The following is a 21,653-nucleotide window of genomic DNA, read 5'->3' on the forward strand; positions in this document are numbered from 1 at the left end:
TGTGGCTTTGGTTGTTTTTGAATGCTCTGTAATATAAAAGATTGGTACTACTATTTTATGAGATAATGAAGAAGATTGCAGCCAAACAAATCTAATTTGTAGGACCCACTAGGCCACTACGTTACCATAAGATATGATTTATTATTGGGTAGGTGAAACTATACAGATTGGATTGTTACATTTTTCCTTTAAATTAGCGTCAAATACATATTCTTAATTGATTTGAGAAATTAATTATGTGAATTGATATTTGACATCACATTTATTATAATGTATAATTATATTATTATTTTTTATAAATATATCATGGTAAAACACAATGTAAATGACGATATCATATAACTTATTTTCTAGAATAATGGATATCGTGGTAAAGTGTGATGGTAAAATAAATGTTACGTGACAGACTTTTTATTTAATATTGTTTTATAAATTTTTGTTGTGGACTCTTTTTTCCATACTAATATTTCTTTTAAAAAAATTATAAAGACAACATGACGGTTACAATTTAGAGAAGTGAGGAGCAGATGATATTGACATGAAAAAACTCTTCAAATCAAATAGTTCTCAAATTTTGATATGTTGGTAAATTATATTTTATTTTATTATTGTTAGTAAATTATTTCTCTAATAGTCTTTTTGAATATTACAATTTCATCCATGAGATCAGACTATTTAGACTTGTTGCTTATTAATTCATGCTTAGAATAATACATGAATTAGTATAAATAAGCCTTAAGTTAATCTTTAAAGTTTAATGAAAATATTATTGAACGAGATAAACCACTAGTGAAAAACTAAGACAATGGAGGATAACTAAGGCTAATACAATACTAAGACCCAAATGTGTATGATTAATAAAATATTATTGCGAGTAAAAGTATTAATATCATAATTTATTAAAGAGGCCATAATAAAAGAGAAAAATCCATAAATGGTTTATTGAAAAATAGTGTGATATAATGAAAGTGTTTGTTTGAGAGTGGTTCTATGAGAGACCCGGTATTTAAGCATGCATAGTGCATCACCTCTTTTTCTTAGAGACCTATATGCTATATTGTTCATTACTATACTCACTATTCTAATTTATAAATACTATGACGAGTTAAATTATCTATAAACTTAGCGTAGAAGTTAAAGAATGAGGTTAATAATTTGGTTGAGTAAAATATTAAATTTGGTCATAGTAAAAAAAATGTGATGTTCTCTTTAGAGTTAATATATTGAATAATATGAATAAGAAAATGATAGACAATAGTGTTACTAAAAGATAGTTTATAGCTATTGAGTATGCTCTCAAATAGAGGAAATGAAAGAATTTGTCTACCTTAAGGAGTTGTGTTGAAATATATTTGTAAAACACTTGAGATAATTTTCCGTGTTGCCAAGAAAAATTAATAATTTTTAATTTTTTTTCATAATATATCTAATTTCTTAAACTCTTCTTCTAAAGAATTAGGAAAAGATGATTTTTTTTTTGGAATAAGATAAAGTCATAAATGACTGAGCGATGTATTGGGTAAGGCAAAGAAAGTGCATAATCATTGAAGATTATATATACTAATCTATTAATAGAGTGTTAAGAATATAAACGCATGTAAACATAACACGGTTATATTTAGATCAATATTTAGTGTTTGAAACCCATTATGACTTTACTATGTGAGTAAATTGATGAAAATTTGATTATGTATTATTTATGAAGATAATACACCTTGTGTTTAGGGATTAATTTCTACCCGAAAATGTTAGAAATTGTAGGGATGTCTGAAAAATTATAATTTCATGCAGTATGATATGTAGACGTATAAATTTATAGTTTATATGCATAAGTATGATATTTTGAGTAACAACATGGAACTAAAAGAATTTTTTATCCTATTAGATTGAAATGAACAAAACTTGGATAAGTTAATTATCCTTAAAAAAAATAAAAGGCTACTAAAACTATTAACAGTCTTTTTAGAGAAGTTTTAATATTGAAGTGATTTCTTAAATAACTCTCTTTAAACTTAGCATAAAATTTGAGTTAAATGATTCATGTTGTGAAAATGCTAAAATTATAAAGAGTTTTATATCTTACCGGACAATTGATTACATTAGACGTACCCACAATTCAAGTAATGAATATGAGAAAATCTTAAGTGTTTACTTAAGAATTTAAAGAGGACTATAAGCTTGGAAGTTTTAGTTTATAACTATTAAAGTCATCAATAAATGTAATGAAGTATTTGTAACTCTTTCTAGCAATTGAAGTTAAAGATCCATATACATTTGTATGTATTAACTCATTGCCTCTTTCATTGTGTCCAGTAAAGGGGTCTTTTGTTATCTCACCTAATAAACAAGATTTGCAAGTATCATATGATTAAAAATCAAATTAATTTAAAAGTTTTGAAATGCGTTTCTCATTTGTATGGTACGGCAATACCATAAATAGGTTGGATTTAAATCATTAGATTTAAATCTCTTATTAGTTATGTTATATATCAAAGAATTGTTAGTTTTAAAGATTCAAAATATAAAGAATATGTATTATTCTTGATAATAATAAAAAATCACCATTACCTACTCTTAGGTCAACCTCGCCTTTCTTTTGTTTATTTCTTTTGAACCTTTGCATATTTGTACAAATGTGGGATCCATATCAAATATCTAATACCTAAGAGCTTGTGGGAGAAAAAATTAACATGTATAACCAATCCTCTTCTTTTTCTTTAGATCTTCCAAGTATAACTTGCAATTTCTTTTCCAATGAGGTACGCAAAACGATTACAATTACCATAATTATTCTATACACGTTGTTTGGGAAAAAAATTCACCTCTTACCCTCTCCACATCCACTTTTAAGAAACACATTCTATTTGAAATATATGAATTCTAAATATATCTAGTGAGTATTTCATCTTCGGGTATAGAATTTGTAAGATTGGATTTTCGAAGACCAATAGCTAATTGATGATGGATCTGATTCGAAGAGCAATAGCATATATATGCAAAACTAAATAACATCAATCCAATCTTATCTATATAACTCTATAATTTATCTCTTTATCCAAATGCATACAGACCAAATAAATGGATAATGTATCTCTTTATCAAGCAACATTCAGAACCCAACTTCAGTACTAGCTGAAGTAAATATAAAACTTTTTCTTGTACAAAGCTTGCACCTACAAGGCCTTCTCAAAAATGAATATTTTCTATGATCAAGCATATGCATGAGGTGGAACATTTAAGAAAATGAGTCTACTCCCTCATGAAAAGCCCTGCAAGTTGTAGAAAATTTACTAGGACAACTCATAGGGTGAATCACTCGAAGACCTCTGCCAAGCCATTAAAGATGAGCAAAAATGGATAAAGATAGTTGAAAGCATTCATATAAGGAACAAGATTGACCTCTTTATTTAACAACCCAGTAACAACGAATAAGAAAGTTAAAGGCCTAAGAAAATATACTCATTCCCTAAGGGTAGGGGAGATTTTGTAAATATAAAAAATGAAATTATCAAACTCTCATTTAGGGACTACATCATACATAGGCACACTCGAATCACAGCTTCTTTACCAAGAGATGGACTCCATTTTCTGGCTCTATCACCAACCTTAGAACAGGAGAATGGGTATAGTTGGGAGAAAGGGAGAAGGAGAAGTTGGACAAAAGGAGAGCTATTACTAGTTTCAGTTCAACCAGTGCCAAGTTCTGTCCCAGGCACATTCGAGGCCCGACCCCGAACGGCATGTACACTTGTGGCAGCTTACAAGCACCTGCTATCCCTTTTGCAAATCTATTCGGGTCGAATGTGTAGGCCTCTTTACCCCAGATTTCAGGGTCAGTGTGCAATGCCAACACCAAAAGCCAGATATTTACACCCTTGGGTACCAAAATCTCCCCGAACTTCATATCCTCCAACGCTTCCCTCGACACCACGGCTACCGGCGGATAAAGTCGTAACGATTCTTGAATCACCATTGTAAGCTGCATTACACAGAACAAGGATTCTGAGATTAGTTCCATAATCTAATTAGTATCATTCTGTCATGTGTATAATGTACCTGTTTCATCTTGCGAAGCATGTCGGCATCCAGAGTACGACCCCTGCTGATTTCAAGAACCTCCTTCCGTACTATATGCTGCCATTCTTGATTGGCAGCCAAAAGCATGAGGCACCAGGTGGCGGAAACAGCGGTAGTCTCGTATCCGGCCAAGTATATGTTCTTGCAGTTATCGACTACGAACAGCTCGGTGGCTTCTTGACTTAGATAGCTGTTTTTAGCGCCCTCGACCAGCATTTGCAGTAAGTCCTCCTCGTATGCAGCCATCTTTCTCTCTTTTACCACCTGCAGGATCAGATCACGTATCTCCTTTTCTAGTGCCCAAGCTTCTCTGTTGCTTTTTGTGGGAAGATATCTGTAATAATCACTCAAAAATTTCAGTACAAATTAATTATACAAGAAACAAAAATTGTACAAAATAGATAGGACTTGCAATTGAAAAAGAATGTCCACCTCATTCCGGGCACACCAGTGGATAAACTTTTCTTAGACATGGTCTCCTGTAAAGCTCTTAGCTTCAAGAAGATTTCTTCTCCCTTACAATAACTGCTTCCGAAACATGCTCTAGAAATGACATCTCCGGAGAAGCTCCGCATATACTCGTCGATTTTGATGTCGGCAAGTCCTCCCTCAGCCTCGATTTGGGTCTTCCAAGACTTGAGTACAGTAAATGTAGACTCGAAAATATGGTCTATCATTCCCTTAACCTTGTCCATGTATAATTCAGGAGCAAGAATTTTTCTCTGATGAGCCCATAGCGCCCCATTAGAAGTTAGAATTCCCTGACCTAGCAAAGTACCAAACTCTTTTTGCTGGTAGGAAGGCTTCCCCAAGGCTAAGGACGTGCATGTTGTAATCTCTTTCACAGCATCAGGTTGATTCACAAACAATATTTGAGTGTTACCAAGAGAAAACATAAATACTTCACCTGAAATTTACTCCACCAATATCAGTGATTACATTTTTCTAATTTATATATGCATGTATGTAGTTACGTACAGGATTCAATATACAATTAAGAGGCATGCAAAATACGTACTGTACTGTTTCCTCCATTTCTGGAGGAAAGGAAAGAGAAGCGCGGCGCAGTTGTGAGTGGACGACGGGCTAGGATCCCTAACAACGGCGGATTGTGCCTTCTTAATCTCTCTTATGTTTCCGAAAAGCATAGTCGGAGGCGGTCCTTTGATGCCTTGTTCACTTAATCTTGCTCGAAGTTTCATCGGCTTCACCACCAACTCATGAAACAAACATAGGATCGATGCCAAGAAAGCAAGAGAAAGAAAAATGATGAGGAATTCCATATCTTAAAGTAGGGTTGGCTATGGCCTATGGGATTTGCAAAGGGAATTATATAGGGAAATTTAGGAAAGTGGTAGAAAGGTTTGGTCGTAAACAATAAAGCATGACTTTTGAAGTAAAGTGTTTCTGGTCCTTATGGTCTATGTAGAAGGCGTAAACAATAAACAAAGACCTTTGGTTTACCACCAACGTGGTTGTTGAATCCCACATCGGTGTGATAAACACCATAAAACAGATGGAGTTAATTAATTAGTCATGTTGAAACCCCAAAAAAAAAGTTAATTATTTCTAATTTTTACGTCTACAAAACTGGTTTTAGAATCAAATTACAGTTTTAACATTGGTGTGTTAATTTTATAATCAATAGACTTACATTTTTTATCAAGATATAATTATATTATTGATAGCACCAATCAACTTACTTTAGTAGTTAAAGGAATCGTTTTTGTTTCTAGAAGTTACGAGTTCTAGCACCAGCTACTGCAAGGGTAATTGAACATTCATTGTCAAATGATTGAGAATATTTAAAACATATATTACTTTATAATCACCTTTAACTTAATATAAAAAATTATGATTAACAAATTATTTATGGGTTTAAAATTTTTATATCTTCTTATGTCAAATATTTTAGACAATACTTATTTTGAATTTTATATATTTTCATAGAACACATATATACACTTATTAAATAATTATTTATTTTCTAATAAAAATATTTTTGTATTCTTTTATTACCATTTAAGTTGATTTTTTATACATTACAACATTAAAGAATTTAAAAATTATTTAAATGTATACTTTTCACTTATAAAATCATGTCTAAAGTTATCATTTATTTTTAAAAAAATACATTTTAGCAATAATATTAAATGTACAAGAATCAAGTGACTTCAGTGGTAAATAAATTATTGTTATTCCTTGAGGTTTGAGCTTCGAGCACAATATATGATGAACCCATCAAGCTATCTTAATGGTAAAAAGAAATGTTGTTTTTTCAAAGATTTCGGGTTGGAGTAGTTGTTTCTCAATATATGTGTTATCAATTATTAAAAAAAAAATCTGAACAAATATTATTTTGTAACCTTAAATTATTCAAAAAAAATATTACTACCGTGTTATATAATTGATACACTGATATGAATTATTATATGAGTTTAGCCAAATTTGATGAAAAACCTTCGAGTTCTAGCATTAGGCCATACAAATCTATTTTTTACTTTTGCTGCAATCTTTTTACTAAAATTCTATTTATAAATTACTGAAAACATGAAACCCCAGTAGAAATAAAACGGTTTCATAAATGTATAATATTTATTTAATAATTTAGAGTGATTATAATATAGTATATGTTTATAATTTTTCTTAGTTATCGATAACACACTTTGCATATACATCTGCTCGAACTCATGATATCAAGAGAGAACAACACTTTTTTTTAACAAGTAAGGTCACTCAATAGGTTCTAAAGTCATAATGTTAGAATTTTATGATATAACTCTATCATGTGTGTAAACATTAATAAAAAAATTATTTATTACGTATTTAATCACTCAATTATTTTTATAGTTTTGTTTTAGTCATTTAATTATTTTTTCAAAATCATCATTAAACTTACATTTTTATTTCATTTTGGTCACCCATCGTTAAAAAATTATCGATGATACCAACGTGTCACCATAAGTTAATGCCATGTCATCATAGAGAAAATAAAAAGATTGTTACGTCAACAGTTTTGTTTATTTTTTAACAGTGAGTGACCAAAATGAAACAAAAATGTAAGTTATTGATGATTTATAAAAAAAAATTAGATGACCAAAACAGAACTACGAGAATAATTGAGTAACTAAATTTGTAGTTTACTCTTAAATTAATAACAGACAATTAAATTATGGTAAATGTGCTGCTAATGTAGCTTTTGAATGACTTGAACTCATACATTAGAGGGGAGTGTTTAAGCACTTAACGTCTAAATCAAATTATAGATCTGATTATTATTTTGACAGTATATGATATATAACCATAGTTGGATTTTCATTAATTAAAAAATATAAATATAAATGATATATTTTTTATATATATTTTCAGGTAAATTTAGTGAATTATTATTGTTAGGAAAAAAATAGAAAAATAGGGTTGGTCCGGGATTATTTAGTGCCTTAGTGTGTGTAACACCCCAATTTAGGGGCTAAATTTAAGAAATTATAAAGTGGTGGATTTAATTGGTATTTTGAAAGAAACAGTGGATTAAATTGTAAAATTTCAAAGTTGACAGACCGTTTTAAGAAGTGCAGAAATTCAGTGGCTAAACTCATAATTTTAACATTTTTCTTTAGGAGTTAATATAAACCCTCATTTCCCCGTGTATTTCTGCAGAAATACACTCATAATTCCTCTCCCGGTCAACAACTTTCAACTCCGATCTACTCGTCGTCCGACCTCCGATCGACGAGCCGAAACCACCATCGTGTTCGTTGTCGAGCGAGGAACAAAACCCCTCAAACCTTTCGTCGTGAATTATCGCCGTTCATCGTTAATTTCAGTCGGAAGTATCGTCGGTAATAACTCGATTTCAATTGGTTTTTCGTCGATCCACGACGATCCGATGATCTGTTTACGACACCTCCCGCACCATCGTGTTCCTTGCATCGTTCCAAGTTTTCCGGTGTCATCCTTGGTCTCCGTCGACGGCGGCGCGTGAGGAGGTGAAGCGGTCAAAGTTTTCGATTTGTTGAAATCGAGCTCTCCGCCATTCAAAATTGTGAACCGAGCTTTGTAAGTATCTCATAATCACTCAAAATAATTTTTAAGAATTTTTTCGTGATTTTTAGGCAGCCGAAAGAGGGCCCCACGTGCCCCCACGCGCCGCCATTGCGCGTGGGGATGATCCAAATGACCGGTTTTACCAGTTTTGGAGCAGGTTTGACCGGTTAAAACCCGACCCAACCCGTTGACCGGCGTTGACCACTGTTGAACAAAACTTTGACGGGCTTTGACCGGGCATTAAACGACCTTTGACTTTGACTAAGTATACCTATCCTGACATTTTTCAATGTTCTAAATCCGATTCCGCAGTTCGTTTTTCGAAATTCGGACCCGAAGGCCTCGAAATTGGTAGTCAAACCCTTTGACTTTGATTTTGACTGAAAATTTCAAATTTTCGAAAAGTCACATTTTATGCTTTCGACGTTATGAATCCGAATCCGAAGTCCATTTTGCCAAATTCGAACCCGTTTTTCAATGATTTATCACCCGATTCAATCCGTTTATCGTAATTAAGCTCCGTTTTTTATATAATTTATGTTGATATGTATCTGAGGAATTATTGGAAGTTGAATTAAAGATCAAAGGTGTTCGAATGGAATTTTTATGGTCGATCAGTATTGCACGAAAATCGAGGTAATACTTTACTACCTCTTTATGCTTTATGGAACATGTGAATATTGGTAAATACATGATTAAGATAATGTTGGTCTCATTTGTGTAGTTAATTAGTTTCTACACTCGATCTGAATACGAAAAAAGGGTTCAGTAATTGATTATGGTTCATATGATTTTTATAAGAAATTGAGGGATTGTTAAAATTAAATTACAAGTTATGTGCTTTGTGATAAAGAAATCAACATGGATTTGTAACTTATAGTTTATTTCATCAAAGGTTAAATGTTAAAGGTACTTGGATGGGAAATTATGATAATACTCCGGTAGGGTAAAATTACAAAAATACCCTTAAGTTGTAAGATGTCAAGAATTGTCCCTGGAAGTTGATTAATAACTCTGAAAGGATATATTGATATGATAAAACTACAAATGTGCTTAAGAAATGCTAGATTTTGCTTACGAAATACGGATAACCGGTTTTTAAACCATAGAGGGTTGTGCAAGATATTAGAATTCTATTAAGGAATCATTTCAAGATAAGAGAATGTTCGGGAAAGCAATTGATCAAAGGATCTCTAAATTATAATTATTTTCGTTAAGAGCTAATATTGAAATTATCTGGTTAAGAAATTACATAAATGCCCTTGAGAGGTAAAATAGTCTGAGTTGACCCTGAATGAGAAAGTACTTTGAGGATTTGTACTTAACTCGATTAAGTACGAATTTAATTGTTAAGATCTTGTCTTTGTACAAAAAAATTCATGATATTCCGTTTGTAAAATCTGAGAATGCACTTGACCCCGAAATATTCGAATAATGAGTAAATACCTAAAGAATAATTTATCGGGGGTATTCTGCTGTCAGAATTGTTCGAAAGGACTGAATTAAATGATAAGATTGAATTTAATAGTAAGATTGAATTTAATAGTAAGATCGGACGGAAGAAAAGGATTAAAATACATTGAATCTATAAAATGACCAAAATACCCCTGTAATGGAAATGACCCAAGTAAACCACCAAGCTCAAGAATGATGGGATATCCTCGAGCTCTGAAATGAATAGAATAAAACTGACATGAAAATTACAAAAATACCCTTATGGCCTATATTAAGTAAATGTCTTGGATTAATTAAGGAATCCAAATAAGCATAGGTGTTGGACTACCTTTAAAAGTAATGGAACATAATTTAAGTGAATAGATCAACCCTAAAGCTATGTCAATACTTGAATGATATAGATATTACTTGAATGCGTGTTCGTCTTCTCAAGTTTGGCTCGATGATAATTTTGGAAGTATTCAGCTCAGCTGAACTCTAGATCGTATTCAGCACTAAGAATTGGATATTTGTTTGACAAATCAACCACGAAAACCAAATTGAATTGAACGGAAGTACAATATGTATATGAAATTCAGAAACGTCAGGATTATCTGGAAAGCTTTGAAGTAACCGGGATAGACTTGACTGCTAAACGAACTGAGTAACCTCAATGACTGAGGATTAAATAGGTGATTGGGTGAGTTTGGGAACATGGTTGAGCTTACATGATGAATTGTCCTTATGGGTCATAAAACATGAATCGAGTACGTATGTATTTCCTGATATCGTTGAAACGTAGAAATGAAATAAAAACCGTTGGAAGATCTATTCAGCGATGATTATGGGGATGATCTATGGATCTACATTATGGTATTAAAGAGTGAATACACTGGAAGGATAATGAATTGACTTGTTGACATGCATCAGTTTGGGAGTTGTGTAACTCAAATTGTTTATAATATGATCGATAGTCATAGATTGTAAATGACTTAAATCATCGATTCTATATTTTCATCTAAAATCACTTCGATCATGTTTGAAAACGCAAGTAACGCAGAAGGAAAAGATTCTGAATACCTCATTTGGTTCAATTGGGCTAAAATCCTATGAATTCAAAATATATTCCTGAATACCTCTGATTGTTTGGGTAATGGAATCACTCGCAGTAAATCTGAATTTAGAATTATTATGTATAAAGGTTCATGAACGTTTTCCTGATGCACATGGAAACTTAGTGGAATTCTAAAGTATCAATCTGAAATGTATGATTAGATCAGTTGAAAATCGATTCTCTTCAATAAGATCTTATTACTGGAATCCGATCAAATTGCACAAGTTCATGTTATCCATATTGATAACTACAAAATACATCTGAAAAATATTTGGAATCTCTAGTGTATTCCTTATATTTTGAAAAATTGTTTTATTGTTTTAACATGTGGTACACTGAAATCTATGGTTACTGTTTTATGGATGCACCGACTTAACGATGATGGCTTATGGATTTGTATCATTGTATAAACTGTATCTTGGAGATACATATTTGTAAAGTACAGCTCTGATCAAGCTGGAAAATTTTTATGGACCTAATATAACTCTTAGGTAGGCTCTGCGGCCCTGAGATCATTCTCGGGTAGGCCCTGCAACCCTAAGATGTGTTCTTAAGTAGGCCCCACGGCCCCGAAATCTATCTTGGGTAGGCTCTCAGGCCCTAAGATATTCCTTTAGGTTAATTCTTTGTAAGATGGTTTTAAAATACGAGTTTAAAAAACTCCACTACATTATGGTTTATGGGATTTTACTGAACTATCATTTGATTAGTGTACCTATTATGGTTTTATCGTACTGATGGAACACACTAGGCATCCTATTCGACCTCATAAAAATGTGATAGTATGAAAGGTTTGTTATGAACTGAGATTCATGACTTTTACTCGATGAACTACTAATGAAACCCCATATTATTCTGCAATTGGTATACGTTTGATTCAATAAAGAAATTATGGCTTCCCATTTATCTACATGTCATGTAGCATCATCTGGTAGTTCTGTATTACTGAGCTTTCCGAAGCTCACTCTATTACTCACCATTGCAAGTTAAAAGAGTTGTTTCAGTTCATCTATCAAAATCGGTAAGGGAGTTCTTCCAGCGTTGTTGCAGAGTATGGTATATGTGATTAGGGGGCAAGTAATTGTATTTTGATTTATATACGAGTCTGGAAATATGTTTTATTTCTGCATACTGATAAATCATTTTATAAGTTACATATTTTAATAAAAATTTTAAATTTTCCGCCATTTTTATAGTGGGTCACTCCGGTGGCCCTAATGTGATACCTCGAATCAGATCGGGCTATCCTCATCGGTCTGAGGGGGTTACATTTAGTGGTATCAGAGCTATGGTTTGAGTCAAAATTTTCAAGTTAGACCGGCCAGTCGAATGTCAAAATATGTCTGATCAGTACATGCCCCTAGACTGCAATCGTACCTCTCTGAGCCGGAACTCCAGGGCTGAGTCTCTATCTATAACGAGTAAACCGAAGTTTCTATCCGTTAAGACTATACATGTACAAAAAGAAATACCAGTAACATCTGTCTAAATGATGTACAGTACCGCCGAGCCATGTGAAAGTTAATTATCCGAGAAATGCTAACTCGACTCCAGAAATGAATTTGGGATATGCTGCTGCTTTATGAGCCTATTCTCATGACCAAGATTGAATTGATTACTCAAGGGAATTTTTGTTCAGATTCTTTTATTGAAATGAGAGAGAGTTCTGCTAAGAATTATACTCAACTGGTTAAGGATTAGTGGAGGATCTGTATTTCTATAAGAGCTACATGAAAGATATGAAAAAACTGATGGAAGTTTTATTTCTGCAATTATGTGACATGAATGAATTTTGAGGACGAAATTCTTATAAGGAGGGGAGAATTGTAACACCTTAATTTAGGGGCTAAATTTAAGAAATTATAAAGTGGTGGATTTAATTGGTATTTTGAAAGAAATAGTGGATTAAATTGTAAAATTTCAAAGTTGGCAGACAGTTTTAAGAAGTGCAGGAAATTCAGTTGCTAAACTCATGATTTTACCATTTTTCTTTAGGAGTTAATATAAACCCCCATTTCCCTGTGTATTTCTACAGAAATACACTCATAATTCCTCTCCTGGTTAACAACTTTCAACTCCGATCTACTCGTCGTCCGACCTCTTATCGACGAGTCGAAACCACCATCGTGTTCGTTGTCGAGCGAGGAACAAAACCCCTCAAACCTTTCTTCGTGAATCGTCGGTGTTCGTCGTTAATTTCAGTCAGAAGTATCATCGATAATAACTCGATTTCAATTGGTTTTTCGTCGATTCACGATGATCCGATGATCTGTTTACGACACCTCCAACACCATCGTGTTTCTTGCATCGTTCCGAGTCTGCCGGTGTCATCCTTGGTCTCCGTCGACGGCGGCGCGTGAGGAGGTGAAGTGGTCAAAGTTTCCGATTTGTTGAAATCGAGCTCTCCGCCATTCAAAATTGTGAACCGAGCTTTGTAAGTATCTCGTAATCGCTCAAAATAATTTTTAAGAATTTTTTCGTGATTTTTAGGCAGCCGAAAAGGGCCCCATGTGCCCCTATGCGACGCCACTGTGCGTGGGGATGATCCAAATGACCGGTTTTACCGATTTTGGAGCAGATTTGACCGGTTATAACCCGACCCGACCTGTTGACCCGACCCGTTGACCGGCATTGACCACTATTGACCAAAACTTTGACGGGCTTTGACCGGGCATTAAACGACCTTTGACTTTGACCGAGTATACCTATCCTGACATTTTTCAACGTTCTAAATCCGATTCCGCAGTTCGTTTTTTGAAATTCGGACTCGAAGGCCTCAAAATTGGTAGTCAAACCCTTTGACTTTGATTTTGACTGAAAATTTAAAATTTCTAAAAAGTCATATTTTATGCTTTCAACGTCTTGAATCCGAATCTGAAGTCCGTTTCACCAAATTCAAACCCGGTAAGCTGTTTTCACTGATTTATCACCCGATTCAATCCGTTTATCGTAATTAAGCTCCGTTTTTTATATAATTTAAGTTGATATGTATCTGAGATATTATTGGAAGTTGGATTGAAGATCAAAGGCGTTCGAATGGAATTTTTATGGTCGATCAGTATTGCACGAAAATTGAGGTAATACTTTACTACCTCTTTATGCTTTATGGAACATGTGAATATTGGTAAATGCATGATTAAGATAATGTTGGTCTCATTTGTGTAGTTAATTAGTTTCTACACTCGATATGAATACGGAAAAAGGGTTCAGTAATTGATTATGGTTCAGATGATTTTTATAAGAAATTGAGGGATTGTTAGAATTAAATTACAAGTTCTGTGCTTAGTGATAAAGAAATCAACATGGATTTGTAACTTATAGTTTATTTCATCAAAGGTTAAATGTTAAAGGTACTTGGATGGGAAATTATGATAATACTCCGGTAGGGTAAAATTACGAAAATACCCTTAAGTTGTAAGATGTCAAGAATTGTCCCTGGAAGTTGATTAATAACTCTGAAAGGATATATTGATATGATAAAACTACAAATGTGCTTAAGAAATGCTAGATTTTGCTTACGAAATATGAATAACCGGTTTTTAAACCCTAGAGGGTTGTGCAAGATATTAGAATTCTATTAAGGAATCATTTCAAGATAAGAGAATGTTCGGGAAAGAAATTGATCATAGGATCTCTAAATTATAATTATTTTCGTTAAGAGCTACTATTGAAATTATTTGGTTAAGAAATTATAGAAATGCCCTTGAGAGGTAAAATAGTCTGAGTTGACCCTGAATGAGAAAGTACTTTGAGGATTTGTACTTAACTCGATTAAGTACGAATTTAATTGTTAAGATCTTGTCTTTGTACAAAAAAATTCATGATATTCCGTTTGTAAAATCTGAGAATGCACTTGACCCGTAAATATTCGAGTAATGAGTAAATACCTGAAGAATAATTTATCGGGGGTATTCTGCTGTCAGAATTGTTTGAAATGATTAAAATAAATGATAAGATTGAATTTAATAGTAAGATCGAGATTAAAATACATTGAATCTATAAAATGACCAAAATACCCCTGTAATAAAAATGACCCAAGTATACCACCAAGCTTAGGAATGATGGGATATCCTCGAGCTTTGAAATGAATAGAATAAAACTGAACACCAAAATTACCAAAATACCCTTATGTCCTATATTAAGTAAATGTCTTGGATTAATTAAGGAATCCAAATAAGCATAGGTGTTGGACTACCTTTAAAAGTAATGGAACATAATTTAAGTGAATAGATCAACCCTAAAGCTATGTCAATACTGGAATGACATAGATATTACTTGTATACGTGTTCATCTTCTCAAGTTTAGCTCGATGATAATTTTGGAAGTATTCAGCTCAGCTCAACTCAACTCTAGATCGCATTCAGCACTAAGAATTGGATATTTGTTTTACAAATCAACCACGAAGGCAAATTGAAATGAACGGAAGTAAAATATGTATCTGAAATTCAGAAACGTCTGGATTATCTGGAAAGCTTTGAAGTAACCGGGATAGATTTGACTGTTAAACGAACTGAATAACCTCAATGACTGAGGATTAAATAGGTGATTGGATGAGTTTGGGAACACGATTGAGCTTACATGATGAATTATCCTTATGGGTCATAAAACATGAATCAAGTACGTATGTATTTCCTGATATCGTTGAAACGTAGAAATGAAAAAAAACCGTTGGAAGATCTATTCAGCGATGATTATGAGGATGATCTATGGATCTACATTATGGTATTAAAGAGTGAATACACTGGAAGGATAATGAATTGACTTGTTGACATGCATCAGTTTGGGAGTTGTGTAACTCGAGTTGTTGATAATGCGATCGATAGTCATAGATTGTAAATGACTTGAATCGTCGATTCTATATTTTTCATCTAAAATCACTTCGGTCATGTTTGAAAACGCAAGTAAAGCAAAAGGAAAAGATTTTGAATACCTCATTTGGTTCAATTGGGCTGAAATCCTATGAATTCAAAGTATATTCCTGAATACCTCTGATTGTTTGGGTAATGGAATCACTCACAGTAAATATGAATTTAGAATTATTATGTATAAAGGTTCCTGAACGTTTTCCTGATGCACATGGAAACTTAGTGGAATTCTAAAGTATCAATCTGAAATGTCTGATTAGATCAGTTAGAAATCGATTCTCTTCAATAAGATCTTATTACTAGAATCCGATCAAATTGCACAAGTTCATGTTATCCATATTGATAACTACAAAATACATCTGAAAAATATTTGGATTCTCTAGTGTGTTCCTTATATTTTGAAAAATTGGTTTATTGTTTTAACATGTGGTACACTGAAATCTATGGTTACTGTTTTATGGATGCACCGACTTAACGGTGATGGCTTATGGATTTGTATCATTGTATAAATTGTATCTTGGAGATACAGATTTGTAAAGTACAACTCTGATCAAGCTGGAAAATTTTTATGGACCTAATACGACTCTGAGATCATTCTCGGGTAGGCCCTGTGGCCTTAAAATGTGTTCTTAGGTAGGCCCTACAGCCCTAAAATCTATCTTGGGTAGGCTCTCAGGCCCTAAGATATTCCTTTAGGTTAATTCTTTGTAAGATGGTTTTAAAATAAGAGTTTAAAAAGCTCCACTACAGTATGGTTTTATGGGATTTTACTGAACTATCATTTGATTAGTGTACCTATTATGGTTTTATCGTACTGATGGAACACGCTAGGCATCCTATTCGACCTCATAAAAATGTGATAGTATGAAAGGTTTGTTATGAACTGAGATTCATGGCTTTTACTCGATGAACTACTAATGGAACCCCAAATTATTCTGCAATTGGTATACGTTTGATTCAATAAGGAAATTATGGCTTTCCATTTATCTACATGTCATGTAGCATCATCTGGTAGTTCTGTATTACTGAGCTTTCCGAAGCTCACTCTATTACTCACCATTGTAGGTTAAAAGAGTTGTATCAGTGCATCTATCAAAATCAGTAAGGGAGTTCTTCCGGCGTTGTTGCAGAGTATGATACATGTGATTAGGGGGCATGTAATTGTATTTTGATTTATATACGAGTCTGGAAATCTATTTTATTTATGCATACTGATAAATCATTTTATAAGTTACATATTTTAATAAAAGTTTTAAATTTTCCGCCATTTTTATAGTGAGTCGCTCCGGTGGCCCTAATGTGACACCCCGGATCAGATCGGGCTATCGTCATCGGTCTGAGGGGTTACAGTGTGGATATTATAATGACCGGAGAAGTCATCATGTAGTACGTCAAACATCCTATCATCAGGACAACTTTGCTTCTTCTTCTTTTTTTCCAATTTTAAGACTAAAATGAAAGAAAACGAAAGTATAGAAAACAAAAAAAATTCTGAAAATCAACCCTTTTAGTGAAAACAGCAAATTTTAAGGAATTAAGTTTTTTTGTGTTTCAAAAATTACAAAAGTGGAGCAAATATGGGACCGGACCAAAATGTAAGAAAATATAAGTATGTGGATTAAAATATTTTTTTAAGTTATTAGTTTAAGATAAAACTATGAGTTTAAGGAATGAAAATAAAAATATTATTGTTTAGACTACAATTATATTGTAAAATTTTGAAAGGATATTAAAATTACAAGGATCTAAAATGAAAATTTTCAGAAAGTTAAAAAAAAATTGTGTTTAACTTAATGTATTATTGTTTTTAATTTACAGTAAATATTTTCAAGGTTGATGACTACTACCGATAAATTTAGTTTGATTGCAATTTTATTTTACACCACAGATATCAAATTGAAAGGAAATTAAAATTAAAATGATTAAAATAAAAAAAATAGAATACAGTTAAATTACAAGTTTCAAATCTTTTTAAATAATAATATATTTATGTATAAAAATCATATTTTCAAGTTTGGCATGATAAGAAAGATTTAAATCAAAGAATATATATTATCGATAAAAAAATTAAAGGTCAAATTTTGTCATCGCGTAAATCTTAAAAAAAAAATTATTTGTATTCAAAAAATTATCTCAATTAGACATTAGAGCACAAAATTATATCTTAAAAATTATTTAATATAATTTTATTTGAAACATTAAAATTTAATCAAAAAAATTTATTATTTTCACTTAAAGGGTTGATTTCTTAAAAACAAATTGTTTTTTAAAAATTATTTTAATATTTTCTTTTATTTTAATCCTAAAATTTAAAAAAAAAGAATAACTTTGCCCAGAATTGTTGGGAGTGACTTCCCTTGTCATTATAACATTCATACTAAATCACTACATAATTCTTGACCAATTTAATTTCCCTGAATTTGTTTTCCTAACGCAATATTTTATTAAATTAGTCGCATTTTTCAACCCAATAAATTCTAACTTTATTTTTTTCATCTAAACAATGTAATTATCTCATGATTAATAGAAAAATTGTTATCATTAGAAATCTTAGTTCCGAGACATTTATTTGTTTCTCGTAGGAAATGTGATTTATGAGACAAAAAATGATAGGATTTCATGTGCACCATTTATTAGAAATAGTATAGAATTGTCAGTTTCTCCAAAGTTGTCTATATGTGTTTAAATGGTGTCAAAACGTTTTTTCTTAAAAAGAAAAAATTTAATTTTTAAATGTGAATTTTAAAAGATATTGTCTCGAATAATTTAGTGACCTTTTAATAATAAAACATGGTTCGAAGATTCACCACTAATATTTGATTAGGGTGTGATTGGGCACCCAAAAACATATTTGTTATTTTAATAAAAATATAATTTTAATTGAAACAATAAATTTATGGTCTACGTTGCCAAAAATTTGAGTTCAGGAGTCGGTTACTCATGGGGAAGGATTAGTACCCCCATAGCCACCTAAATCGGTACATAGTCGATTAATTAGTTGTATTTGCAATGAAATTTACGAATTCAATTTTAATTTAATTTAATATCTCTTTAAATAATATTCTTTGAATTTTAGAACGAAAAAATAACAATATTTAATTATTTTCTATCGATAAGAATTGACATATCATGCCTTAAAGCAGTCGATTCTTACTCTAATCGAAATAAAGAAATATTATTATTATATTCTAAAATTCATTATTAATTCCAAATTTAATTGCATAAATAACAATAAAATAAAATAACAATAAAAACATTCTTTGAATTTCATGAGGAAAAAGGAAATATTTAATTATTTTCTATCGAGAAGAAATAACCTCTCATGCTTTAAAGCAATCATTTCTGGCTCCAATCAAAGTAAAGAAATATTACTATTTCATCCTAAAATTCATTACTAATTCGAGTGCGATTTATTTTTGAAATCATATTAAAACACACACAAAATAAAACGAAAATTAAACACATATATCAAACAAATACTATTAATTAATTATTTTACCAATCTTTAATTAGAATAAGGATGTTCAATTATTTAAATACATCGAGATGAGACCTTAGATCCGATCTAACAGTCTTTTCTCAATGAATTTAATTAAAAGAACATAATCTTTTTCTCAGTCACAAGTTTTAAATGCAATCAATTTTATTTGTTTCACTGGATAAGATACCCTTTTATTTTAAGATTATTGAAAGTGGCCTCTTATTCTTTAAGACAATCACTTCCCTTAATCTCAAAATAAACTGATATTCCCTTAGTCAAATTATTTTGATCGAATCAAGAAATGCTTATGAGGATATGTCTGCATTTTGTGAGTACTAAATATGGACGCGAAGTATGTGCAAGTATACACAATCGAACAAGTAATACAATTATGAGTGAGTATTGTCTTCACATGGATTGGAGGAAATTTATAAGTTTAATCACAACAAAGAACTAATTTATCTAAGTATAGTTAATATGATGGTATATACTAATGAGAATGTCGAGGCAAAATGAAATGAATGTTGGTGGGAAGGGAATGATAGTGTAATGTAATATGGCAGCAAATGGAGAAATCGTGGCAAAGTGAATTGTGTATAGTGAAGATCAATTCATAATGTAAAGGAAAAACAAAAGGTAAACACTTGACTTGAATAAAATGACTTGACAATCCTCACACAACAAACTACTATGGGAATGAATAATAGGAGTCACGTAGGAAACTTAAGTCTATATTCTCAGGATGGTCTTACTTTTATGTCTTACTTGCCCGAAAGAGTTTACTAAAGGTGCTCTACACTATCTATGGTCAAGGGACTCGACACATTGAGAATGCCTTGGCAATACCTCTAGGCATTAGCAATTGCAGGTAGCATATTGATTCAGATGAATAGAATATGTCACGGAAATACCACTCGGCGTCAGCACTAGCATCTAACTTTTCGATCGAGCACTACTCCTTTTAGTTGATTGAAATCCTAGCCTTATGTCTAAAGGTGGATTAGGTCTAGTTACTATCTAAAACACATTGCTTATGTTGATACTCCTTAATTTCTCTTGAACACTAAAGATGAGCTACTTCGTTTCTCTCGAACACTAAGTATTTTCCTAAGGAATGGTTACTCTCATAGCTCCTACAACCTTAAGACATTAAGAACCATAAGCAAAACAAATAAAAACATAATAAAAACAACCATCCATTAAAGAACTTAAGCATCCATAATGAACTCCCACCAAATAAAGATAGTTCATGGTGGGGTTCAAATATTCCATGAAACAAAACATGAAATTCATTTGTTCCATACAACCCAAATATGATAAGAGATGAAAAATAATGAAGGGATGGAGGAAAAGCCTTCGAAGCACTGTCGGAGCTCCACTCGACCACCATAAACTACCCCAACTCACTAGCTCCTCTCAGATGCCTAGCTCGCCACTCTCTCGAGCTTGCTAATGTAGGAATGCCATGGCAAAAGTGAAGAAACAAAAAAGGTGGAAAATTTTTCTTCCAGTCACGTCTCCACTCTTTTCTCAAGAATATAAGCTCAGATGTCTGAAAATCCAGTCTCCCTAATCCGGTGGCTTCATCTCCTATTTATAGTGGGGAATAAACCTAGGGATTTGTGTCAAAATTCCCATGATACCTCAAGTTTGTTCTCTTCACGTTGGGGGTGCTATAGAGGTGGCAATGGTCCCTTCCTGAGTGGCTGGCAGTGGGCGTACGTGCATATAAGGTTAGCCAACCAAGGTGGCAGATGTTTCCTCCTAGGTGTCTGGCAGTTTAAGACACGTGAAGATAAGGACATCTGGCTGAAAAATATATTCCTTTGTCTTTTTCGCTTTTGAAATGTCGTGCAAGTTGGCATTTGCATTCTTCTTAGCTTTCTCAATTTGTCACGACAATTCTCCTCATTCATCATTGCTCCCAAATCATGCATAACATCAAACAAAGCACCTTTCCCATAACACAACACCGTTTTCAAAATAAAATGCCACGACAAAATATATTTCCACCACATGAAACTATATGCTCCTAAATGCATCTATGTGATTCTATATGTTCTCTTAGACAACCAATAACTTATGTAAAAAGGCCCTAAATATGGTCTTTTTACGGAGTTATCAGGATACCATGCAAATTAATTTAAATTAAAACCTAAACTTTATATGCACCAAATTACACATTTACCTACATAGCATGCCTAAAAATAATAATACAATTAATATATATATATATATATATATATATATATTATTTAGTTAAAGTATATTATATTTAGTAAGAAAATATTAATATATAGCATATATGTATGAATTTAAAATTCATAAAAAGTAACACATAAAAAAATTATATGTTTTCATATCTATGCCCATATATATATATATACATATATTTAACTTAGGATAAAAAGGAGTGTATTATATATATATAGTTAAAAAGAACAATAAATGAAATAAATACATATATACAATATATGATATTTATAAATACATAAATATGCATATATGAAAGAATAAAGTAAAACAATGAAAAGTATAAGGATTAAAACATATTTAAACAATTTAAAACAAGGATTAAATCACAACATGGAAAAAAATAAGGACTAAGCATGCTAATAAACCATATCATTCATAACAT

At 32.0% G+C, this 21,653-nt stretch overlaps 1 protein-coding gene across 1 annotated transcript; it reads right to left on the reverse strand.

Moving 5' to 3' along the window:
* Window positions 1-3,476: 3,476 nt before the first annotated feature.
* Window positions 3,477-5,375, reverse strand: LOC120201043 (cytochrome P450 714C2-like). Its single transcript, XM_039201735.1, has 4 exons — window positions 5,096-5,375; window positions 4,510-4,984; window positions 4,057-4,411; window positions 3,477-3,979 (listed from the first exon to the last, which is right to left on the reverse strand). The coding sequence occupies exons 1-4, from the start codon at window positions 5,358-5,360 to the stop codon at window positions 3,554-3,556; spliced, it is 1,521 nt and encodes a 506-aa protein (XP_039057666.1). The 5' UTR covers window positions 5,361-5,375; the 3' UTR covers window positions 3,477-3,553.
* Window positions 5,376-21,653: the final 16,278 nt, after the last annotated feature.

The sequence above is a fragment of the Hibiscus syriacus genome, unplaced genomic scaffold, assembly GCF_006381635.1.
Source record: "Hibiscus syriacus cultivar Baekdansim isolate YM2019G1 unplaced genomic scaffold, ASM638163v2 tig00006753_pilon, whole genome shotgun sequence".
In the NCBI taxonomy this organism is placed as follows: domain Eukaryota; kingdom Viridiplantae; phylum Streptophyta; class Magnoliopsida; order Malvales; family Malvaceae; genus Hibiscus; species Hibiscus syriacus.

What these genes read in the sequence shown, in the direction of transcription:
- LOC120201043 (XM_039201735.1), bottom strand. Translation starts at nt 5,360, where the DNA reads ATGGAATTCCTCATCATTTTTCTTTCTCTTGCTTTCTTGGCATCGATC. An exon ending in ACTGGTGTGCCCGGAATGAG is followed by an intron (nt 4,412 to 4,509) that starts GTGGACATTCTT and finishes TGATTATTACAG; the next exon opens with ATATCTTCCCACAAAAAGCA. An exon ending in TGCTTCGCAAGATGAAACAG is followed by an intron (nt 3,980 to 4,056) that starts GTACATTATACA and finishes TGTGTAATGCAG; the next exon opens with CTTACAATGGTGATTCAAGA.